The 23370-nt window shown below is 48.9% G+C and overlaps 1 protein-coding gene across 1 annotated transcript in view; it reads left to right on the top strand.

The window, feature by feature from the left end:
- The window catches only part of RLF (RLF zinc finger), a 428411-nt gene that overhangs the window by 114506 nt on the left and 290535 nt on the right, over nt 1-23370 (top strand). Inside the window, exon 2 of the mRNA XM_086957683.1 lies at nt 10880-11034. Within this exon, the coding sequence (XP_086813809.1) occupies nt 10880-11034 (155 nt within the window). The remainder of the gene's footprint in view (nt 1-10879; nt 11035-23370) is intronic.

Below are 23370 nucleotides of genomic sequence, written 5' to 3'. Positions count from 1 at the left end.
CTAATGTTTTTATGCAAGCAGTCCATCTCGTTTGTGGAAATTAACAGCCTTTAGCAACCGGGCGGTGTCCTTATATTGTGTGTGTGTGTGTGTGTAACAATGATACCTCCGACAGGGTATAGGCCTGATTTGTCCAAGTTTATAGTATAACCAGTATGATTGCCTAGTTTCTTAAATAGCTGTAATATTAATGGGATTGTATCATCAGGGTTAGTTATGTAAAGTAAGATGTCATTCGCATAGAGCGAGATCAGTTCATTTCTTCCACATTTTTCTTTGTATTGGAAGCCACATATCCCAGGATGGGATCTGATCAGACATGCCAGTGGCTCTAGTACCAGGGCAAGCAGTAGGGGAGCGCAGAGGGCAGCCCTGTCTGGTTCCTCTTTGAATTAGGAAGTCAACAGATGGCGTCCCATTGACTTGAACTTTGGCTCTGGGGTTAGTGTAAAGTAGGTCCACCCATGTTATAAAGCTTTGCCCGAATCCAAATTTTACCAAGACTGACACAGTTAACGGGACTTTATACGTCAAAATACTTTTTCGCATCTAGGGGAAAAAAAATAGGTGCGGAGTGGACCTGTCTTTAACCGTGGCTAGCCAATTGGCCAGGAGACTGAGGTTAAGACGGGTAGGTCGTTGGGGCATAAAGCCTCATAGGTCTTGGTGGATAAGGGCCGAGAGTACTGTGACCAGCCAAGCCACCAGTACGAAGGCCAAAGGTTTGGTTTCAGCATTGAGCCGTGAGATTGGGCAATATGACCCACAATACTTGGGCGGTTTCCCTGGCTTGTGAATTACTACTAGCATTGCAAAAGGTCTGCAGGAAGTGATCCCTTCTCCAGTGCCGCATTATACATCTCCAGCAGATGTAGACCTAAGCAGTTAGCATTTTGCTTGAAGTATTCCCCGGGTAGTCCATTAGGACCTGGGGCTTTCCCTGATTTATGCCTGCTAATTGCATCTATTACTTCTTTCAGGGTAATATCCTTATCTAAACCTTCCCAATCTACTCAGGTCATGAAGGGGGTCGGCGGCTCCTCTGCTAATGGCCTCGCATCATAGTCCCTTATAGAAGTAGGCAAATGCCCTTGCTCTGGTGTTCGCTGTGGTGTGCACCTCTCTGTTTTCATGTATCACTGTCGCCCATCTTGCCTCTTTCCTTCCTGCCTAACCAGGCCAGCAGAGTCCCTGCCCTGTCTCCCGATTCATAGTCGATGATGCGAGGGCTGTATTTGCGTCTGTACCTCCCTTTCTGTCAATGCCTTCAGCTCCCTGCATGTGAGCGCTATTTGACGCATTTGGGCCGTTTCTACGTCTGGGTCTACATCTAACTCTAGTTGCAGGAGCTTTCTTTCCAGTGCCTCTACTTGTTGGGTCTCTTCACGCCTCTTTTGTGCTACTGCATTACGCATTTTACCCTGTAGCACCGCTATATAGGCCTCCCATAGGGTTGTCACCGAGGGCACCGTGCCCTCATTTTCACTAAAATAGTTTGATCTATGGTTTTTATTACTCCCCGCTGAGTTTTGTTGCTTAGTTCCCACGTGTTTAATCTTAATTATACGCGCTGCTCCTCCCTCCTAACGCCAGCTAAAGCGGTGAGTGGTCTGAGATTCCTCTCACCAAATATTCCACCTTCGCTATGTTCCTTATCTCTCCTGCGGGTGCAAATAAATATTTGAGTCTACAGAAGACTGCGTGCTCCAGGGAAATATAAATAAGTGTGGTTAGTCTGGTGATGCCGGCGCCAAAGATCACTTGGACCCAAGGAGTTTGTGAATTCAGCCAGGGGTGTCGGTTTGTGTGTCCCAAAGCCTATGTGTGTGAGGTCTAAATGTGTTGCATACATCATTGAAATCCCCCCCCGCCCCTAATTTTATGCGTGTAGGGCCCGGATTCCAACAGGCTTTTGGCTGTGGCCTCTGTCTGTCTGTCTGGATTTGCAGTGGAGTATATATACTAACTAGAGTCAGCCCCCCATGTACCCTGTACTAACACAAACAAAAGTTCAGTTTGGATCATTCCAGGTTTTAGTTATGTGACAGGGAGGCGTTTTCTTGTTTAGGATCACCATCCCTCTTGTTCCGGAAGAAAAACCTGTATGTGCGAGCCTAGTGTTACATACATTTACCCCTAAGAAAGTGCAATGTGTTCCCATGTAGTGGGTCTCCTGTAGGAAGACAATGTCTGGCTTGGGTGTCTTACGTTACTTGGTTACTAGCCCTCTCTTAATCGTGCATCCCAAGCCATTAACATTCCAGGTCGGGCCGTATATTCGTCTTCACCCATGATAAACTTGCACTTCCCCTCTCTTCGCGTTTGGGGGGCCCTTTCTCCTATCTTTTCTCCCTTTTTCCTATCTATGACTTTAGCTCGTATCTACCGGTACCCTTGACTCACTCCCCCCCCAGCAAACACTCTCCCACACCTCTTGCCCTTCTGCCGATCTGTCAACGTCACAACCTGGCGTAGGTATAGCCTGAGAGGTCTATAGTCCTACTCCTTCTCCAATCTATCCTATTATATATCACAAACCAAAAGGATATAAATTTCTCTAGAGTCTTTTTGCTCAGCTGTACTGAGCGTGTTAGTGCCTGGGGGCCCTTCTTAATTGGTTGCTGCTGTTTCCCCTGCAGCTAAACCCATGTCTAGTCCTTCCTAGCCGGTCTTGTCTAGTCGCTGGAGCAGCATCTCTGGCTTTCTCTTTTAAGTGTCAGATTTTTCCAGGCAAGTATGTTACTCAAAAGTGGATGATCACTATTGGTGTCAGCAAGGTATTCTTTACCCGAGAGTTCAGAGTTTGGACTTACCCGTTGGCTGGGGCATAATTTACTTGCTTTGGCTTGTGTTGAAACTCCCTCAGAGTCTGATCTCTGTCCTCTCGTGGATGTACAAGGAGTCCTCTGCAGCGGCATCCCCAGGCAGGTTCTATGGAGACCTGCTGGAATGCGCCTCCTTTTTTCCCTTTTCTGTTTAGGCTCCACTCTACTCGGGGGGGCCTCCACACACTGAGACGGCTCCTCTCTCTTCCCGTCTCCGGGAGGGACGATCCTCAAGCCAGGCCCACGCCTCTTCTGGGTTTTGGAAAAATAGGATTTGCCCTTGAAAAGGATCTTTAGTTTGTCTGGGAAGAGCAGCATGTACTGAAGTTTCAGGGCTCTGAGCTCTACTTTGCATGCATTGAATGTTTGCCTATGCCTCTGTACTAAACGTGATTAGTCTGGGAAGAGCATGATTTTGCATTTGCATGTTTTAGTTCACCTGTTTGTCGCAACTCTTAGAACAAAGTCCTGATCCTGAAAGTTCGGAAAGCGTGCTATCAGCGGCCTCAGGTGGGACCCAGGAGGCAGTCTCGTGGCTGGAATTCTATGAGCTTTTTCAATTATGAAACCAAATGAACAGTTAGCGGTCGGGAGGGAGTCATTAAGCCATGTTCAAAGAAAGGCCTCTGGGGTTGAGCCCTCCAGTAATCCTATGAAGCGTAGATTGTTTCTCCTTGCCCGATTTTCAGCGTTGTCCATTTTCCATGTCACCTCTCTCATATCTGCCTGCAAGCTGGAGGCATCAGTTTTAAGGCTGCATGATGTGTCCTCCACTTCTGAGCTCCGAGTCTCTGCTTCTGTTACTCTGTCTGAGACGTTGTGCATGTCTTGGCGGAATAGGGTCACTTCAGATCGTATTTCGGCTATCCTCCTTCAGTGTCTTCCCTGGAGGCATGGATATCCTAGAGAAGGCCTGCGTTGTCCGGCAGTCCCTGGGGGTTATCCTTCTGTCTTAGGAGGTGGGGGCAATGTTTTGGTAGAATTGTCCATTTTACCCTGCTTTCACATTTTTGGTTCTTAGTCTCTCGCCATCATAGACTAGTAGGAGAAATACGTACAATTCACCCGTATTTCTGACATTTCTTCTCCCCCTTTTCCTTTCCAACCTGGACAGCGCACCAGCAATCAATAGGTGTTTAAGGTCTTCGATGGGAGAACACAGTTTTGGGATTATTGCTTTTAAGTACTTTTTTTAGGCTAGTTCTTGTGTTCGGTTTCTGCTGTGCCACTCGGGTGCCGCATATGAAAGAGACACGTTAGTGATAGATTCCTTACCTTAGAATTACCCCCCGGCTTCAGACTGGATCCGGAAAGTTTTCGTCCGCAGTACCCCTTTGCTTCTGAAGGTTGCATTGTGCGTCTCCACGTCCGTCGTAGGCGTCGTGATCGCTGGGATGATGTTGTGGCAGCTACTTAGATGCCGCCCTTGCGCGTTGACGTCCGTTCTGTCTTTTCTGAGCCAGCAAGCGCAGATCTGGAGAGAGCTGTACCCCCAGTCAATTTTTTACTGAGTTTTTGGGGACTTTTGTCTCTGTCTTTTTGAGTCTTGGACTCCTGGTATATAGGGATGCCCGGTTTCAAGTCTTGCGAGGTTTGTCCCCGCATGATGTCTGTGACAGACCCGCACTGCGAGTGTCTCCGGCCTGGGGCGCGACCACGACCCCGCGTCATGCCCCGGCTGCTGGGCCATGGCTCCAAAAACTTTGGAGGAGCGGTCTTGAAAGTTGCTTGAGGCGCCAGAGTTGGCTCGGCGCCGTTCAAGGTCCTGGTCCCGTGGAAGGTCAAGGGACTCTGGGTCAGGTAAGACAAAGCACAAGAAGTCAAAGAAGCGACGTCTCTCTTCGCCTTCACATAGCCTGTCACGTGACACGGCTATTGGTGTGGGTGGTGCCTCCGCCGTGGCTCCGGTGGAGCCTATGCAGTCACCGTCAGCCTACCCGCCCCCGTTGGCGACCCCATCGCCCGGGCGACCCAATTTTCCCCTCCCAACACCCTACCCCTGAGAGCATGGTTGTCCAAGGACATTACCTTCTGCACCTCTGGACAGGGAATCCAAGAAACTGGAGAAGTTTGGGAAGAAGGTTTTCTCTTCCGCCTGTTTAGGGCCTAGGTCTGTGAACACCGCATGCCTCTTGGGCCGTTATTCCCACTCTGTGAGGCATATGGTTTCGCAGGTGCTGCCTCCGTGTCCAGAGGAGGCCCGGACGGTGCTCTCCCAAGCTATTGCTGAGGGGAGAGATGCAGCCAAGTTCCTGATTTGGTGTAGCCTTGACACCGCCGACTCACTGGGCAGATCTATTTCCACGATAGTGGCGCTATGCCGTCACGCCTGGCTGAGGATTACTGGCTTTTCAGGGGATGCCCAGAACAAACTGATGGACATGCCCTTCATGGCACTCGCCTTTTTGGCGACGAGGCAGGTAGTGCGTATGGATCGCTTTAAGTACTCGTGAGCTACGGCCAAGTCCTTGGGCCTTTCAGCCAGGCGCTCTCTTTTGACGTCTGCTTTATGCTCCTCTCGTGGCCAAGGACGGGGCGCCCAGACACGTTTGTTTCAAAGCCACAGGCTTGCGCAGGAACAGTCTAAGCGCAGCCACGGACGTGGGACCCGCCGAGGTGATACGGGGCCAACGGGCGGGCCACTACCTCCACTGCCTCCAAACCTTCCTAGACTGGTGTTTCAGGCCCACCAAACGCTAGAGGGCAGCAGGATTCAGCATCCCCTCCTCCACTGGTGCACCATCACTACGGAAAGATGGGTTTTACAGATTGTCCGAAGGGGCTACTCCCTCTCCTTCGAGACCACCCCTCCAGCCATGCCACCTCAGTACCACCGCATGTCGGGGGATCACTTGGTACTTCTCCAGCTGGAAGTTGCGGCCCTCTTGGCAAAGGGGGCCATCGAGCGCGTTCCGATGCCAGAAGTAGGTCGTGGTTGTTACTCCCACTACTTCCTGGTTCCAAAGGACAAGGGCCTGTGTCCTATCTTAGACCTTCGGAACGTCAATCGCTTCCTCCGGAAGGAGATGTTCAAGATGCTCACACTTGCTCAGGTCTTGTCTGCCCTAGACCCGCAAGACTGGGTGGTAGTGTTGGACATGCAGGACGCCTATTTTCATATCTCCGTCCTGCCGGCGTTACCTGCGGTTCACCGTAGGCCACAAGCACTTTCAGTTCACCGTGTTCCCCTTTGGCATTACCAGCGCCCCTCGGGTGTTCACAAAATTGATGGAGTTGGTCACAGCTCATCTGCGCTAATCAGAGGTTTCAGTCTTCCCCTATCTCGACGACTAGTTGTTGAAGGCGGTCTCGCCCCAGGCAGTCGTCTCCCATCTCCAGACTACAGCCGACCTCCTGAACTTGTTTGGTCCTCCATCACCTGATTACATCTCAGAAGCTCCTCTTCATCAAAGCAGTTCTGGTCACGGCGCAGTTTTGGGTTTATTCTCCCGAACAGTGAGTCTGTGACATTCGAGCTATGATTACGATCTTTCGGCCCTTGTCCTGGGTTTCGGTCAGGATGAACTGGAGGCTGCTGGGCCTCATGGCCTCCTGCATCCTGCTGACCAATCACGCCAGATGGCATATGCAGGCTCTGCAGTGGGACCTGAAGTTCCAGTGGGCGCAGCATCAAGGGGACCTATGAGAGTACGTCCAGATCTTGGAGGGCACTGCACAACAGTTGCAGTGGTGGCTCACGAACCAGCATTGGGTCAGCGGCAGATCGCGCTCCCTTCCCCAACCGGAGCACACAGTGGTGACTGATGCTTCCCTCCGGGGATGGGGCGGCCACATGGAAGAGGCGGAGAACAGAGGCCTCTGGTCTCCAGCGGAGTCCAGGCTCTATATCAACCTTCTGGAGCTCTGGGCGATCCTACTTGCACTGAAGGCATTCTTTCCCTTTGTCAAGGGGAGAGTAGTGCAGGTGTTCACAGACTACACCACCGCCATGTGGTACTGCAACAAGCAAGGCGGGGTGGGGCCGTGGACCCTATGTCAGGAGGCTCTGCATCTCTGGACATGGCTGGAACATCCAGGCATTTTCTTGGTGAAAAACCCATATAAGCTTTAACCTCACACCCTTATGTCTATTCTTCAGTCCAACATCAGTATGAGTAGACTCAAAAACACAGATCCAATGTACTCATATTAGTACACACATTACTGAAAAGATAAATTCACTAAATGTTCCTCATATCCAACAGAGTCCAATCCAAGTTAACCAAGTACGTAGATTCTTATCTTTATTAATTTTAAAACAATTCCCAGCACAGGATCTGGCCGATGGGTGTTTCGTCTGTACTCACATTTTCAAGGCAAATGGGAGTTACCGGCGTCAATATTAACAATTTCAAACAAAGTCAAGGAAGCATCGGACTGCGTCCGGATCGGCCGTGGAGTTTCACGTCAATCTCAACATCTTCTGGCCACTGAGAGAGTACTGATGGCGTTTAAGTGATGGATATCCATATACGGCCATATAATAATGCACCAGTACTCTCCTGGTTAGTACGGTCACCCCTCGATATCTATTGATATCTGTGTGAGTGCTGATAGCGTTTGAGTCATGGATATCCAGATGCAGCCATAAAATACCACACCAGTAGAAGTCTATTGATATTGGTGAGCCTTGAATTAAAGCATAATCGGCGGTCCGGCCAAAGTAAAATTGATCTTCCACGTGGGTGTCAGTAATATCGGTACAAATCCATAATAAGAATGTACCTCTCCTCTAGCAATTCTCCAAAGTAGCTGTTCGCACAACTGGTCGTCGGCAAAGTAAAGTGATGTGTGGTGTTTTTTTTAAGGAACACTACTACCGGTCTTATGTTTTGAGGCATTTCCTTGGTGGTTCAACACTTGGCAGGTTCATGTGCAAAGGTGCAGCTTAATTTACAGCTCTCCACACTTGGGGATTATGTGGTTCTTACTATATGTCAGAGGCATAGCCTTGTGTGGCTTTTATAACTTGCCCCTCCATGTATAATCAAACGCAACCCTCTCTTCCTTAGTCATCAGTTTATTGTCCAAGTTCCTCACACACCGCTTGTGGTTTAATGGCGCAAGCTGACCGGTCAGGGGATATCACTCTTCTCCGGAATCTTTGCGCCGTAGGGGTCCCCACTATGCTTCGATTGCTAGTTCCCCTTGCGATTCGCTTTTGGGTGATGATCTGAGGCCTCTTCCCCTCTATCCCTAGGATGGCAGCCCCTTTCAGTCTTTCTCATGAGGGTGGGGAGTAATTAGTCAGGGCGTGTGGAAGTATGTCCACCACAGCTGGGTCCCTTTCTGTAGTTGGATGTCTCTGTCCCGCAGCTCAATCGGGTAGAGCCTATGGTCATCAGAGCAAATATCTAGCCCAAGGGAACTGGATCGCTATCGGAGAGAGGGTCCCGCTCCCCCCTTTGCACCTCCTGGGTAGATACTCCTCAGGGCTGGTTGGGGCCCGGGCCAGCTTCCCACAGTGCCTGTATCTCTCAGCCCATAGCCCCTCTCACCTGTATGGTAGCTTCACAGTATCTCCTCTTCACGAGCAAGTCACAAACTCATCTCTTCGGGCCTCCTGCCTATGTTTCAGGGAAACTATACTTTAGAGAGTCCGGCACCCCCTTTCTTTTTCACAGGCGGGTATCTCCAGTCAGTCTCCTCGATCTGCCGTTTTGTGGAGCCTCACCTCAAAGCTGTTCCAGCGTGCATCTTTACCACCACACGTCGCCGGCGTCCGCAAATCGGCTCAAATGTTTCCAGACTCATGTATGATGTCATTGACGCCAACTCTGGAATTTTTCAACGTTTGGAAGGTCAGGATTTGGACATGATTATGTATGGGCTGCTGGAGCTCCGACAGGTACAGCTAACCGGCCATGCTTCTGGCCACGCCCTCGAAAGAGCAGGTTTGATCCTCCTCGACCTCTTGGCAGCCTTCTACACCATATCCCACCACATGCTGATCGAAAGATTCTAAAACATCAGCTTTCAAGGGGATGCGCTCAGATGGATCTCTTCGTTCCTCAATGGAAGAACCTAAAGGCTCCCCCTCCCACCTTTCACACCTCAACACAAGGAGATGTCCTGCAGGATCCCTCTAGGGCTCATCCCTCAGCCCGATGCTCTTTAATGCATATATGACCTAGTTGGCCAACATCGTCCAAGCCCACTGTCACAATTCAATTTCCTACGCAGACAGCCGCAGACCATACCCAACTCATCCTCACTCACAGACGACTCTACCACCACCAGAACCAACTTCTACAGATTCATGACAAAAGTCGAGACTAGATGAAGAACTGCCTGCAGCTGAACCCAGACAAGACGGAAGTACTGATCTTTGGCAACAGCTGCGACAAATGGAATGACTCCTGGTGGCCATCAGTTCCCGGACCCGTACCCACTCACTCCGCCCATGCCAGAATCAGTGGAATTATCATTGACGACAACAAGCTTACCATGAAATCACAGATCAACCCAGTCTCCTCTACATACTTACTCATTTTGCGCATGCTACATAAGATCATCAAGCGGCTACCCCAACACACGAGGTGCACCGTGACACAGGCTGTCCTAACCAGCCGACTGGACCACGGCATCGCTCTTTACTTAGGAAAAGCTGCACATCTCCTACAGAGACTTCAGACCTTTCAGAACGCTGCAGCCACCCATCCTCACCCTTCCCTTACGAACACCCGGCACATCCCACCTCGGGCAACTCCACTGGCTCCCTGTACAGAAGAGATGCCAATTCAAGTTGCTGACTCATGCACACATGGCTTGGACTCCCTTCAACACTTGCTGAGATGTCAACGTATTAACGATTTCAACATTATTCACCACGTTCTTTGCCATTTAAGAACATATATGTTAACAGCAGGGGTGGTTTTGAAGCTACTGCTGCCGACTTTAAAGAGTGGTTTAGCACGTTTTTGTCGCCACATCAATTAACATAGTAAAACCTGTAAGTGTTAAACTCCCAGGATAATGTGCTACATGGCTAAAACCTTTTACGGTCCCAAAGGCGATACCTATTGGCTATGCCAATGCTTGTTGTGATTTGAGATACTGGAAGTGATCGACTGTGTTCACAGGAAAAAAGAGGAGGATAGAACGTCCCCAAGTAATGTTGAGACGGTGGGCTCCTCTCTGATTGGATGAACGGTTTGCCTTTATTTTGTTTCCCAAGGACTTATAGGAAATGTAGTTTAATGTGAATACAGATATTTAGGTGCTGCTGGTTAATAGTGAAAGAAATTGAAGCGTAATCCTCGCCCCAGAATCCTTAATAGAATTGAAACTTTCCATTACGATAGCTAGGAACTGTTTCATTCTGTGTTTAGATACTTTAAAAAACATATCATTATCGCAAATGTGTAGTGTAAATGTGTGAGATGTAAAAAATAAAACAAATGCTGCTTTTATAGGTTTGCCACCGCGTCACATCCGGTTGTCTGGTTTCAGCTGGACTACACACAGTTCTGTCCCATTTTGAACACCTATTGGTGTTCTTGCTATAAATGTTCTCTGTAAAGTACCTGATGTTCCTTACTACTAAAACTATACTTGCTAAAGTAAATACGCCTACTGTACCCGTTTTCCAGGTGCACAGGCTTCCTGTATCACTTCCTGCAAGTCTTTTGTATACAAAACATTCTTCTGGGGGTCCTCTGTTATAAAGTAGTATCGTTAACACGTACCCACTGGCTTAGCAAGAGTTCCATGGACCTCCATGCTGGAGATAATAAAAATGAGCTCTCCATTCCTTTGCGTAGTTTTAAAAAACGCCTGCTGTAGAATCCTACTTGGGGTACCCATCTGTTTTCTAAAAACGGGTACCTGGTGATCAATCTAGATATTCTGTGCAGTTCAAAATCACCCACTTCACTCGGACTGTGAGCATCTTGTGTCTTAGACAACTTAGCACCATATAAAGACTTGGATCAATGTCTGTTTCGCTCATTCTTGGGGACTGTGTGTAACTGTTAAATAGAAAATGTAAATATCATGCAATAGAAATGTCACTCAACACACGTGTAGTAATGTCCTCTATTCTCTCTTTTCAGACACTGCTACAGTACGCTGGAGAGCAAAATTCTTCAAAGAATACTTTGCATTTACTGGAAGTATATAGAATCTCTATTCAGTACTTTGCCAGGGCACGGCCATTCCTTGCACCCGAGTGTGAAGATGTTCTTATGGTACTTGGGAAGCTTGTGCTGTAAGTAATTTGTTTTTTAATTAATAACGTTATTTCAAGGTTATAAGAAAAACGTTTGCTGTTGGAGCAGAGCTTTGTCTACATGTGTGTCTAGCTGTGGTGCTCTGTTGTCGTGCAGCTTTATTAAACCAAAGCAATTTTCAGAAGTTTGTATAAGTACCTCTGGTTCTAAAAGCAAATCAAACATTCAGTTGCTTACCTAAGCAGATTTTGGCAGATGTACTGTAGAAGAGCTCCCATTGCATTATGGTTATTCTATTATACCTTCTGTTTGGATCGTGCCTTTCTGAAGAGACCATAGTAGACCTCATAAATAAAACATCATATTACAAACAAACAGTATAATTCTCAGGGAAAGGTGGAACTATTGGATAGACTGGTATAATCGGGTTTTATTAGGGTTTCTTTGGAGAAATGTAGCCTTTCATATAGTAGATTACCCCACAGTCTAAGACGTTTTTGGGCTTAATTATCAAGTGGGTACTCTTGAGTTAACTGTGTTAATGTGAGGGAAAAGCTCCACCCTTGGGGCATAATAAAAACTAATAAGAGAAGCATGTGTGTTGGCTAGACATATGCCTGTCCCTCCCATTTATCATTGTGCTGTCTCTTCAGTGTCCCTTTTCTAGTGCCCAAGTTAAAATTTGAAATTCACATGCAATCATTAATTTAACTAACAATCTTTGTAGCCTATGTAGCTGTAGATACATGTCTGCCTACTCCTGCCATCTAGTGTTGAGCTCTGCCGTGTGCATTTTGTTTTTATCTAAGAAGTTTAGAGACACAAAACTTGCTGCAAATCTTCCACTAGTCCACAATGCTCCAGAACACGGATTCCACCTCAGATTGCTTTTACAGCAATCTGGTTCGAAAACTAAATTTGAGTGCTAGCTCAAGGACAAAAGCATTCTCAGATTCTTAGGGATCAGCCTTTGGTTCTCCATCCCTTCGACTTTGAAAATTGCTGCTTATCCTGCTTATTGTTGAGAACCTTCTTATGGACACCACACCAACAATCCTTCTCTATCTGATGACACCACCCCTTACCATGCGGTAATTCAGCGGACCGTCCACTCAATGTAAAGATGAACCTTGTCCAGGACAAGGAAGATTTCCGTGTGTAGGCTGTTTTCAAGTCCGGAAATGGATGCTGTCCCTCACTATGCCACTGGCATGTTAGTCTGCACATCTTCAAGAGCCTTTAAAAAATAAGGTTGTCAATCCAAATGAGGGGGGAAAAAGTTCGGACCTGCTCCGGGTGGCCCATTGTACATCTGTGGTCAAGTTATACCAGGCCCACTGGTTGTACACAATACATGCAAATGTGTTTCAGCACAAGCAACTAGACATACCCCACTGCGTGACAAAGGCAGAAAGTGTATAGATGCTGCAACACTAGCTGGTCTTTTTCTAGACCAACATCATTGGGAAGAAATGCAAGACCTCATTAAACATCTCCCTGAGGCACACGAGAGGAGCGGGCAAAGTCATATATAATGTGAACATCAGCTGTGGGGGCGTGGCTTGGACCGCAATGTGGATGGTCGTCTGAGTCCACTCGCTCCGCACCTTTGAGGCTAACTACGGCCATAACTACCGGCCAAACAAGTTCGATCAGATCAAAAGAATAAGTTTCAAGCATGGGAAGAGCAAGGCTACAAGCGGAACGGAGAGTTGCATGAGAGGAACAGTGCAAAACCGAGATATTCGACCTCGAAGATCCCGAGACCCAGTAGAGGAGCGGACTACAAAATGGCGCCCAGCGAGTAAGGAGAAGAAAACCCACGGCGGACCCCGAACAGAACGAGGCAGAGAGAAGTAAGAGAGGAGGCGAGCCAGGCACCGACACCCCCCATCTCCCAGCGGGCTCTTAAGCACATCAGCCGGGCTGCACAAGAGTGGGAGACGGGAGGTGAGCGACGGATAACGGAGGAGCATCGAGGCAGGCGAACAAGCGGAGAACCCACCAGAAGGCTTTGCAGAGAGGGTCGCCAAGCGGTGCGAGGGCGCAAGCCGGGCATTTTGGTCCCTAACTAAAGACACCATCGGAACAAACGACGATCGAAAGCGAAACTAACCTCATGCACGGGGGCCGCCATCACCGGAAACAGAGGAGCAAGTAAACAACAAGCGCCGGAAGCGGAGAACGCCCAAGAGGATAAGAAAGCGCGGAGGAGAGCTTCAAGCACCGCCTCCACTCTCGGCAGCCCAGCGCTGGGGGACAAAGTGGCGGCGAGATGGTAGGAAGAGCGGAACCTACCGCGACACCGAACCAAACGACCCAGTGAAGAAGAGAAGGGGTGAGTCGCACGCCCGCACCAATATCCCCACCATCACCCGGACCCCCCCCCCCCCCCCCTTTTTGACCAGCTAAACACGATAGCAGAGATGAGCTGAGGGGCAAGGGGGGCAGAGAACAAGGTGCATCGAGGGCGGGGAAGCGGAGCGCGCCCTCTGGCAGGTTCGGAGGAGGGAGCCTCCAAAGCAGGGGGAACCCACAACAAGCCTCTATCACCGCTTACGGAAGGCCACCGGCGCCAACGAGCAGAGGCGGCGAAAGTGAAACTGACTGTACGCGTGGGCGCAGCCATTAGAGGAAGTTGCCAGAAGAACAAACAGGACACGGTAGACGCCCAAGCAGAAAGACCAACGAAGTAAAACAACCAGCACGGGCGGTCTCTCTCGGCAACCTACACTCACCAGCAGTGAGGCCTCTCGGCGGTGCAGACGATCCCAAGGGGCAAGAGGTGTCGGCAGGGCACGAAGGGAATGGCAGAGACGGGGGCGACACGCACCGCCACGGCGCAGGAGGCAACGCGCTAACTGGGGACAATCCAGTGCTTGAGGGCACATCAAAAGTGCGGATAAGGACCAGAGAGGCACACTAAGCGAGGTCCACTGCCGGCGAGCAGCAGAGTGCTCGGAGGTGGATGATAAAAAGGCTACCCTGGGAAGTGGGGGGCACACCCAAGCATAACACAAGCCCACACAGCCACTCCCAAAGTAGACGGCCTCAAAGCCGCGAGCGAGACAAAGCACACGCTGGCAGGTCCAAAAGCCAAGACCAGAACAAGACACATCAGGGAGTCAAGCAGATACAGAACTCAGGCATCTGCCCAGACCTCAAAAGCAACTCTAGCCGCTACACCAACAGCGGCCCAAAAGGGGGGCGCCTAGGCAGCATTCTGTCGAGGAGAGGCATTGGAACAATGGCAAACAATGAGGGGAAAACGGCAGGAGACCAAAAGAAGCCTAAAATAGACACTCAAGGCTCCCTGCTGAAGTCTAAAAGCGAAACAGCCACCCTAGAGACTATCCTCAGGAAGATCAATGAAGGAAACGCGGTGGCGAAAGAAACAAAACTAAAGATTGAAAACATGCAACTGGAATTGGCGGCAATAAGAGCCGATCTGCACAACACCAACACCCGAATGGAGGCAGCAGAAGGCCGAATAAGCTCGGTGGAGGATGCAACCATAGAGAACACCAAAGCCATAGCAGAATGTCAGAAAGCCACGAAGGCCATACAAAGACAGCTAGCTGAGCAAGACGACAGGGCCAGGAGAGGCAATGTGAGGATCCTTGGAGTGCCTGAGGGAACAGAGGATAAGGCAGGCTCCTGTGCAGCCATGCTTAAAGAAATGATCCCAAAGCTCACAGGCATCAACTTCGAAAGGCGGTTCGAAGTACAAAAAGCGTATAGAGTGCCGGCGGGGAAACCAATGACTGGTAAGGGACCCAGACCAATAATATGCAACCCGCTAAGAATGAGCCATACTGATGCCATTTTCGCATTCGCCAGGAAGAACCAGAACCTCACGTGGGCAAGCAGCAAGATCGTACTGACCCAAGACTACTCAAAACCAACGGTCGAGACCAGGAGAGGCTTCCTGGCCCTCAGGGAGACCCTGCGCAAAAGAGGCGTCAGTTTCAGCTTTGCTGGCCCGGCCCGTTTCAAGATCACGACAAATGGAGAACAATGGTGTTCGAGAACCCAGAAGACCTGAGACGGTACATGCAGGGGCCGCCGGCAGAGGAGATGGAAACACAAAGCCCAGGAGCAGCGAAAAGTGCGTCTCCTGACGAGGCAGCACACTCGGAGTAAGGAACAACACAAGCAACAGGACAATACGTCTACCTCAAACAAGCAACCTATCCCAAGGGACAAACGGACAGATGATCACAAAGAAAATGGGCAAGCCCTACTCGCCCGGAACAATCTACCTCAGCGCAGACAGAACCGTGCAAGGGCGAGGGAGACCAAACAAGCAGGGAAGCGGAGTTTTCCCTTCGTCCCCATGTCGACAACGGAGCTATGGATAATCAAAAGCCACTTTTTTGTATATGCTCCTTCAACTACCTCAACACTGTGAAGGACTAGACTGGAACGGAAGCAAACAATCAAAAGGGGCTGGACCCTCCCTATTTTTTTGGACGCTCTACCATCGAAAGTACACCAACTCTACCTCAGGGATGATGCGGAGCAAAGGAACTTTGTCGTCGCACACCCACTCAGTAAGTAAGGGGGGGAGGGGGGAGGAAGGGGAGGGGGGCAGGGGAAGCTGGGGGGGAAGGGGGGGACGTACATGGGGTCACTACTTTTCACTATCTCTACTACTCTTTCTTCAAATCTTCTACACTTCCTTCCAGGAGCAACAAGGGCAGGCATAAGCACAGGCAGGCACAAGCGAGCCAAGGGCCAGGGAGAGGCAACCATAGCAAATCGTACAGAGTACAGCCACACAGACCGCCAGATGCACTCCACCACAAATGACACACAACAACCATACCAACCTCTCAACCGATATTAAGATAGTATCCCTTAACGTCAAAGGTCTCAACAGCCCGGTGAAAAGAAGAAAAGTACTAGAACACCTGAGGAAACTTAAGAGCGATATCTATGTACTGCAAGAAACAAGATCAGAAGCTGAGGACATAGAGCGCCTCAGAGCCAGCTGGATAGGTCAAGTGAGAGGGTCAGCAGCACAGAACAAGAAAAATGGGGTGGTCACACTAACTAGCAAGAGATCCAAGCTAACAGTGGTGGACTCGCAGGCAGACAGCGAGGGTAGAACTCTAGTGACTAGCCTAAGGAGAGCCGGGGAAACCATACATGTGGCCAACATATACGGGCCAAACACTGACGACAGGCCCTTCTGGGACAAGGTAGGAGCACAACTACACACTCTACCACTAAACGACCTACTTGTCGTAGCTGGAGATATGAATCAGGTCCTAGATCCGGTAATCGACAAGCACCCGCACAGACCGAGCCAAGCAACATACAAAGGGAACATCCTAAAAAACCTGTGCTCCAAACTTGGCCTCAAGGACCCATGGCGCCTCCAAAACCCGGACGCCAGAGAGTATAACTTTTACTCCAACCCCCACAACTCCTACAGCAGAATAGATTACATCCTCATATCAGAAACACACACTCACCTCATAGACCACACGGAAATTGGGCCCAGGACCATCTCAGATCACTCGCACATAAGCCTAACCCTATCAGGGAAGCACAATGAGAAGCCAACTCGCAGATGGCGCTTTGACGACAATCTACTCACCAACAACTCAGCGAAAGCAGAGATCGAAGCAGCAATAAAAGAGTACATGGCAATTAACGACACCCCCGAGATAGACAGAGAGCTGCTATGGGATGCTTTAAAAGCCACCATCAGAGGGACCGTTATGACAACCAAGGGCAGGCTGAACAAAAAAAGAAACAAAAAGATTGCTGACCTAGAAAAAGAAATCATAAACCTAGAGAAAGGCCACATAGCCAACTTAGAAGATCGGAACACCCTCACCAGCCTGACTAAACGGAAGTATGAACTTAACAAATTACTGAGTGAAAGAGCAGGGACCTGGATAAATAAATACAAAGCTATCAACCTATGCACCGCAAGCAAAGCAGGGGAAAACCTGGCATTCTACCTTAAGGGTAAACAGAAACAGCACTCTATAGAAGCCATCAAAGACAGACATAACAAGTCCCAGACTGCAAACTAAGAGATACTGGAGGTTTTCAGAGATTTCTACGAGAAACTCTACACGAGGGACGAAACACTAAAAGAGGATGGGGGCAAAGAACTACTAGATCGCATATCCACACCGACACTATCAGATAAGGAACGAGACATCCTTGACCTAAACATAACAGAGGACGAAATAGGGAGAGCCACAGCGAGCCTCCAAGACAACAGGGCACCAGGGCCAGACGGCTTCACGGACGGTTTTTTTACAAGCAGTATCTACACATTCTCAGACCCACAATGACGGAAGTATTCACGAAGTGTGTCCAGAATGGACGCATGACACCGACAATGGCGGAAGCAAACATAATAGTAATACCAAAGGAAGGCAAGGACACAAACCAGGCAAAGAACTTTAGACCAATCTCACTCATAAACGTAGACTGCAAAATCTACGCCAAAATACTAGCAACCTGACTAAGCTCATACACTGCTCCCAGGTAGGCTACCTTAAGAACCGTATGTCACACCACAACACGAGGCTGCTATGCCACATAATAAACCACTCCTCCAAGAGCAGCAAGGCAGCGGTCGTGATAGCCTTGGACGCTGAGAAAGCGTTTGACAGGGTGTCCTGGCCATTTCTAGACCAGTGCATGGTAAAATTCGGGCTAGGACCCAACTATAGGAAGATGGTACTGGCCCTCTACAATGACCCCAAAGCACGGGTGGTAGTAAACGGTGGGACATCCGAACTACTACACCTAGGTCGAGGGACCAGACAAGGATGCCCGCTCTCGCCAGCCCTGTTCCTGCTAGCGATAGAACCACTCCTAAACATGATCAGAACCAACACAGACATAGTAGGGATACCAGTAGAGGGAGAAACCTTTAAGCTAGCGGCATACGCAGACGACGTGCTAATAATAACCAAAGACCCAGAGAGATCAATCAAAGCGCTGATGGAAACGATAGAACAATATGCTCAGGTCTCTGGTTACAAATTAAACAGGGACAAATCCGAGTGCAAACCGCTGAACGTTCATACCACAAAAACGGTGCTGGGCTCCTCCGGCCTCACATGGCAACAAAAACCTATCAAATACTTAGGCCTCCTCTTCGAGAGAGACCTAAGATCCACACTAGAACACAATGAGCAAGCCATCCTACAGAAAATAAAGGAAAGAGTAGAAGGATGGTCCCCCAAGTTCACCACGTGGTGGGGGAGAGCAGAAGCTCACACCAATGGTAAATTACATGCTGCCACTGATAAACACAGAGGACGTCCATAAAAGACTAGACAAAATGCTGAATAACTTCCTGTGGAGGGGGAAAAAGCCCAGAATAAGCCTACACAAGCTCAGACTGTCAAAAGACCTAGGCGGTCTTAATTATAACCAACTTCAAGACATTCCAAAAAGCGTGCATAGCCAGACAGGGGCTCCACTGGCTCAACCCGAGATTGGAATATACCCCGGCGTGGCTGACACTCGAGCGGGGACTACTAAAAGGGATGAATCCAATCGCCCTTCTCACCGCTACCTGACATCCAGCTATCAAAGACAACCCCGTCCTAAGGAACACAAAAACAGCGCTCCTAAGTGTTGACAAACTAATGGGAACAAGCATTAAAAAAAAAACAACTCGAGTCCATCTGGTACAACCCCACAATAAAATACAGGGATAAGACTCTGAACATGCATTCATGGTACAGACACGGCATCTCCACTGCCAGCAACCTACAGAAACAAGGCACGAACCTAACATTTGACACCCCAAAGGAAGGGCACAACCTAGAGTACAACTTTCTGAAGATCAAGGTAGCTGTAAGAAAGGCAAACCTCAACGGTCTAACACCTTCACTCATACAATATGCCACCAACCTCAACATACTAGGACACCAAGTAGCTCACCTCTATAAGGTCCTAAGCCCCAAAACCACTAAACTAAACGACAAAGTCACGTCTTTCTGGGGCACACTAGCGGGCGGGGTGCTAAGTGAGGACGAGAGATCAGAGCTATGGAGATCCACGTCCAGGAAAAAGGTTACGGCAGCTCTAAACCAGACCAAATTCTGGCTCATACATAAGGCATACTGGACACCCGCCCGCCTAGCATCCATGGGAATTCGCGATAGTGACTCCTGCTGGAATTGTAACAAGGGGAAGGGGGACCTCGCACACCTACTCTTCCACTGCTCCAAGGTTAGGAAATTCTGGAACACAATCGAAACACTAATAAACGACATCACAGGAGCAACAATGAAGCTAGACTTCCACAGCCTGGCACTGGGTTTCACATCCCCCTCGATCGCTACTACAGAGGACCGCGATCTCGTCGACCTACTACTTACAGCGGCAGTCAAAACACTTCTGAACAACTGGAAGGACACAGGGAAAGCCACGCCAAAAGCATGGCTCAACTGGGTCACTTTCCTAAGAGGGGCTGGCAATATCACAGCGACACACTCACCCAAAACACACAGGCAGTCAAATATGTGGGGGTCCCTAGACAATTACCTAGCGTCGCACAAACCCCCATTGGAGATGCTGCCAGACACAATGCCTACAGAGGCAGTGCACTCCGCCTGTATCTGTGCTCACACTAGGGATGAAACCGGCAACGCTCCTCTTTCTTCTTCTCTCCCTCTCTCTATCTCCCGGGGCGTGGGACCAAGGACGTCAACCAAGTAAGACAAAGGGATGGAGGACACCAAGGACAAGTAGAACTTGAAAGACTGGCAATCGGACTAACTCCAATAAGACTGGAAGCGAAGTCCTTTCCCACCAACCGCAGTCCTTTCACACCAACCGCAGTCCTTTCACACCAACCGCAGTCCTTTCACACCAACCGCAGTCCTTTCACACCAACCGCAGTCCTTTCACACCAACCGCAGTCCTTTCACACCAACCGCAGTCCTTTCACACCAACCGCAGTCCTTTCACACCAACCGCAGTCCTTTCACACCAACCGCAGTCCTTTCACACCAACCGCAGTCCTTTCACACCAACCGCAGTCCTTTCACACCAACCGCAGTCCTTTCACACCAACCGCAGTCCTTTCACACCAACCGCAGTCCTTTCACACCAACCGCAGTCCTTTCACACCAACCGCAGTCCTTTCACACCAACCGCAGTCCTTTCACACCAACCGCAGTCCTTTCACACCAACCGCAGTCCTTTCACACCAACCGCAGTCCTTTCACACCAACCGCAGTCCTTTCACACCAACCGCAGTCCTTTCACACCAACCGCAGTCCTTTCACACCAACCGCAGTCCTTTCACACCAACCGCAGTCCTTTCACACCAACCGCAGTCCTTTCACACCAACCGCAGTCCTTTCACACCAACCGCAGTCCTTTCACACCAACCGCAGTCCTTTCACACCAACCGCAGTCCTTTCACACCAACCGCAGTCCTTTCACACCAACCGCAGTCCTTTCACACCAACCGCAGTCCTTTCACACCAACCGCAGTCCTTTCACACCAACCGCAGTCCTTTCACACCAACCGCAGTCCTTTCACACCAACCGCAGTCCTTTCACACCAACCGCAGTCCTTTCAAGACCTGGAGCCCTCCAAAGACTTCTCATGGAGTGGCTACAGAGGTAATGGCCAAGGCAAGGGACAATGTAGCTCCAACTGGGGTACCTCTGCTGCAAAGATGTGATGCTCGTGCCTTTTCCGGCACCCCTCCCCGCACCTGTAAAATACGTTTTTTTGTCTCAGTTGTAGACTATTACCGCAATTAGATGGGTGCTCTCAGTAGTATGGGAGTGGTACTGTCTTGAGTTCCACACCACTCACTCAATTCATCATTCCACCCTCAAACCAGATAATTTTCAGCTGCTCAAGGAGGAGGTGCAAGTGCTTCCGGATTGATCTGGAGAACCCAAATCAGCAAGGTGTGAAGGAGTGTACTCCCTCCCTTTATTAATTCCACAGCATACCACAGAAAAAAGAGGGGTCCCTCTGCCCAATCCTTGACCTTTTACTGCTGAACCACTACATCCGTTGTAGCACTTTTAATGGCCACCCTGCAGGACATCCTCCCGGGGCTCAGACAATGGGACTTTATTGCAGTGCTGGACTTCAGACACGTAATTCTACATCCATATTCATCCTTTCCACCACCGGTACTTCCGCTCTGGGGTATTTTGACAGCAGTCATAGGTAGGTGTTGTACTCTTCAGAGCAACTATGGCTGAAATGCTCTTCAGAGTGTCTAGCAATAGTGGCCACACATCTGTTCAGAAACTCCATTCACATCTTTCAAAATCTAGGCGACTGCCTAATCGGGGGCAGCAACAGACCACATTGCCCAGCACACCAACAATGTTGTTCATACGCCACAAGTTGGCAATTGCAATCAACACCAAAAATTTCCACCTCCAACCTCAGCAGATCCAGCCCTTTTTGGTGTCCAGCCTAAACAATTACCAGGAGAGTTTCCCACCCCCCTACCTCACCCCAGATGTCTGCTGTCAACAGAGGTTTTGCATTGTAATATTGGATTAGCGTATAACTGTTAGTGGAGCACTTGCCAGGGGCAGGCAGATTTGTTAACCTGTTTATCAGGGTGCATCAATAAGTCTGTGAATAGTAGCTGGACCCACAAGTTCTGCAATGGTACTTTCATTAGTGGCGCACTCTGGGCATCGAACTGCTTGCCACCATTGAACCTGCAAAATATTCAAGTTTGGCACCTACATATACAGTCCATGGGCATTGCACTGTTTACCCTTTTCCTCCTCTCCCACCCATTGTTACTTGGTGAGGAAAATGAAGCATAGTGGCGCCGACCTTGGTACTCCTTGCTCCTGGAAACGTTAGACCGCCCACATGAGAAATAGTTTCTGAACCTATTCTTTCTTACTCCTCATGGGTAATTGGACTCTACGAACCCAAACAACTCAACCTAACAATTTGGCAGCTCAGGACCTATGTAGCAAAGTGAAAAAGCTTTGTCCGATACTGCAATAATAAACCTCTATAGACCCTTTCAAAGTCTTTGCGCAACATATCATTTAATGCCTGCTGCATCTTCATCCGATTTAGTTAGCATATGCTTCCATCCAGTTACAATTGGCTGCAGTCACTCCATACGTACCGGACAGGGGACAAGCGTCCCGTTTCAAAATACCGTGTTGGAGTGTTTATGGAAGACCTTAAGAGTAATCGCCCAAAATTCCTCATGTCCCGGATTGTAATTAGAGCAGGTTTTCATTTGTTCATTGGCTCACCATTTGAACGACTCCTAATCTGCCGTTTTTGTCTAGATCAGTGGTTCTTCACCTGTGATTAAAGGCCCAGAGGGTCCACAAAGCATTCTCCGTGGGGGAGCGGAGGGGGACATCCGCGACTGCTCAGAAAATGAAATACTAACAGATTAATAAAGTGTATACACATAAAGAACAAACATTTACAGTTACACTTTTTAAAATGTTTTATAAATGTGAAGGAATTGCAGGCTAAAAATTAGGTTGGTATTCCCAGATTGGTTTGTGGAAGCACTGCTTGTACATCAAAAAGAATATAGTATGGACTATGAGTGCCCTCAATTGAATTTAGAAGCACGTCCACCTTGAAGTAAATAAAATAATTAATCATTTGTCTATATGTTTCATGAATGCTTGTTTCTGTTTTTTGTGTATTATGCGATTCAAATCATCAAAAATGCTTAGGCCAAGGTCCCCAGCTTCCAGTAATGAGTAAGTGGGGGGGGGGGGGGGGGGGGTCTCCGGATTCCAAAAGTGATTCAGTTAGGGGGTCCTTTTTGTTTCAGTAATAATTAAGTTGGGTTACTCAGAAGTCAAAAGGTTAACCACTGAACGAGATGGTAAAAAGGTGCTCATGTATTATGTTGGCGGGAACATTTCTTACCGTAACACAAACTTTTTTTTAAAATTATCTTTTTTAGCTTTTGCCAAACCTCACATAGGACACCCACTCTGCAAGTCAGGCATTGCGAGGCTTATTGTTAAATGCATACAAACATGATGTACCAAATCTGTGCGCCCACTTTCTGTGGCTCCTACAACGCATTCCACATGCAAAAGAGTAGCCACCATGGCGTTCCAACATAGAATCCCTTTAGTTCACCTCTGTAAAGCTGCCACTTGGTCAACTCCACACATCCTTAACACTACTGTGTGGCTTCACGCTCACCAACTGGCTTTTTTTCAGTTAAACTGTGTTAAGAATATTATTTTAAACATCTACATGATCTGTTAACTACCCACCACTTTGGGGGGGTGGGGGGTGGGAGGGGGACTGCTTTGCAGTCAAATCAGAGCATGTGTAGCTAGATCCACATATGATACAAATAAACAATGTTTCTTACTCTATAACATATAGGGTT

The sequence above is a fragment of the Lissotriton vulgaris genome, chromosome 2_1 (assembly GCF_964263255.1).
Source record: "Lissotriton vulgaris chromosome 2_1, aLisVul1.2, whole genome shotgun sequence".
In the NCBI taxonomy this organism is placed as follows: Eukaryota; Metazoa; Chordata; class Amphibia; order Caudata; family Salamandridae; genus Lissotriton; species Lissotriton vulgaris.
The sequence above is the reverse complement of the archived record's forward strand: the minus strand, read 5'-3'. Positions and strand labels throughout refer to the sequence as shown.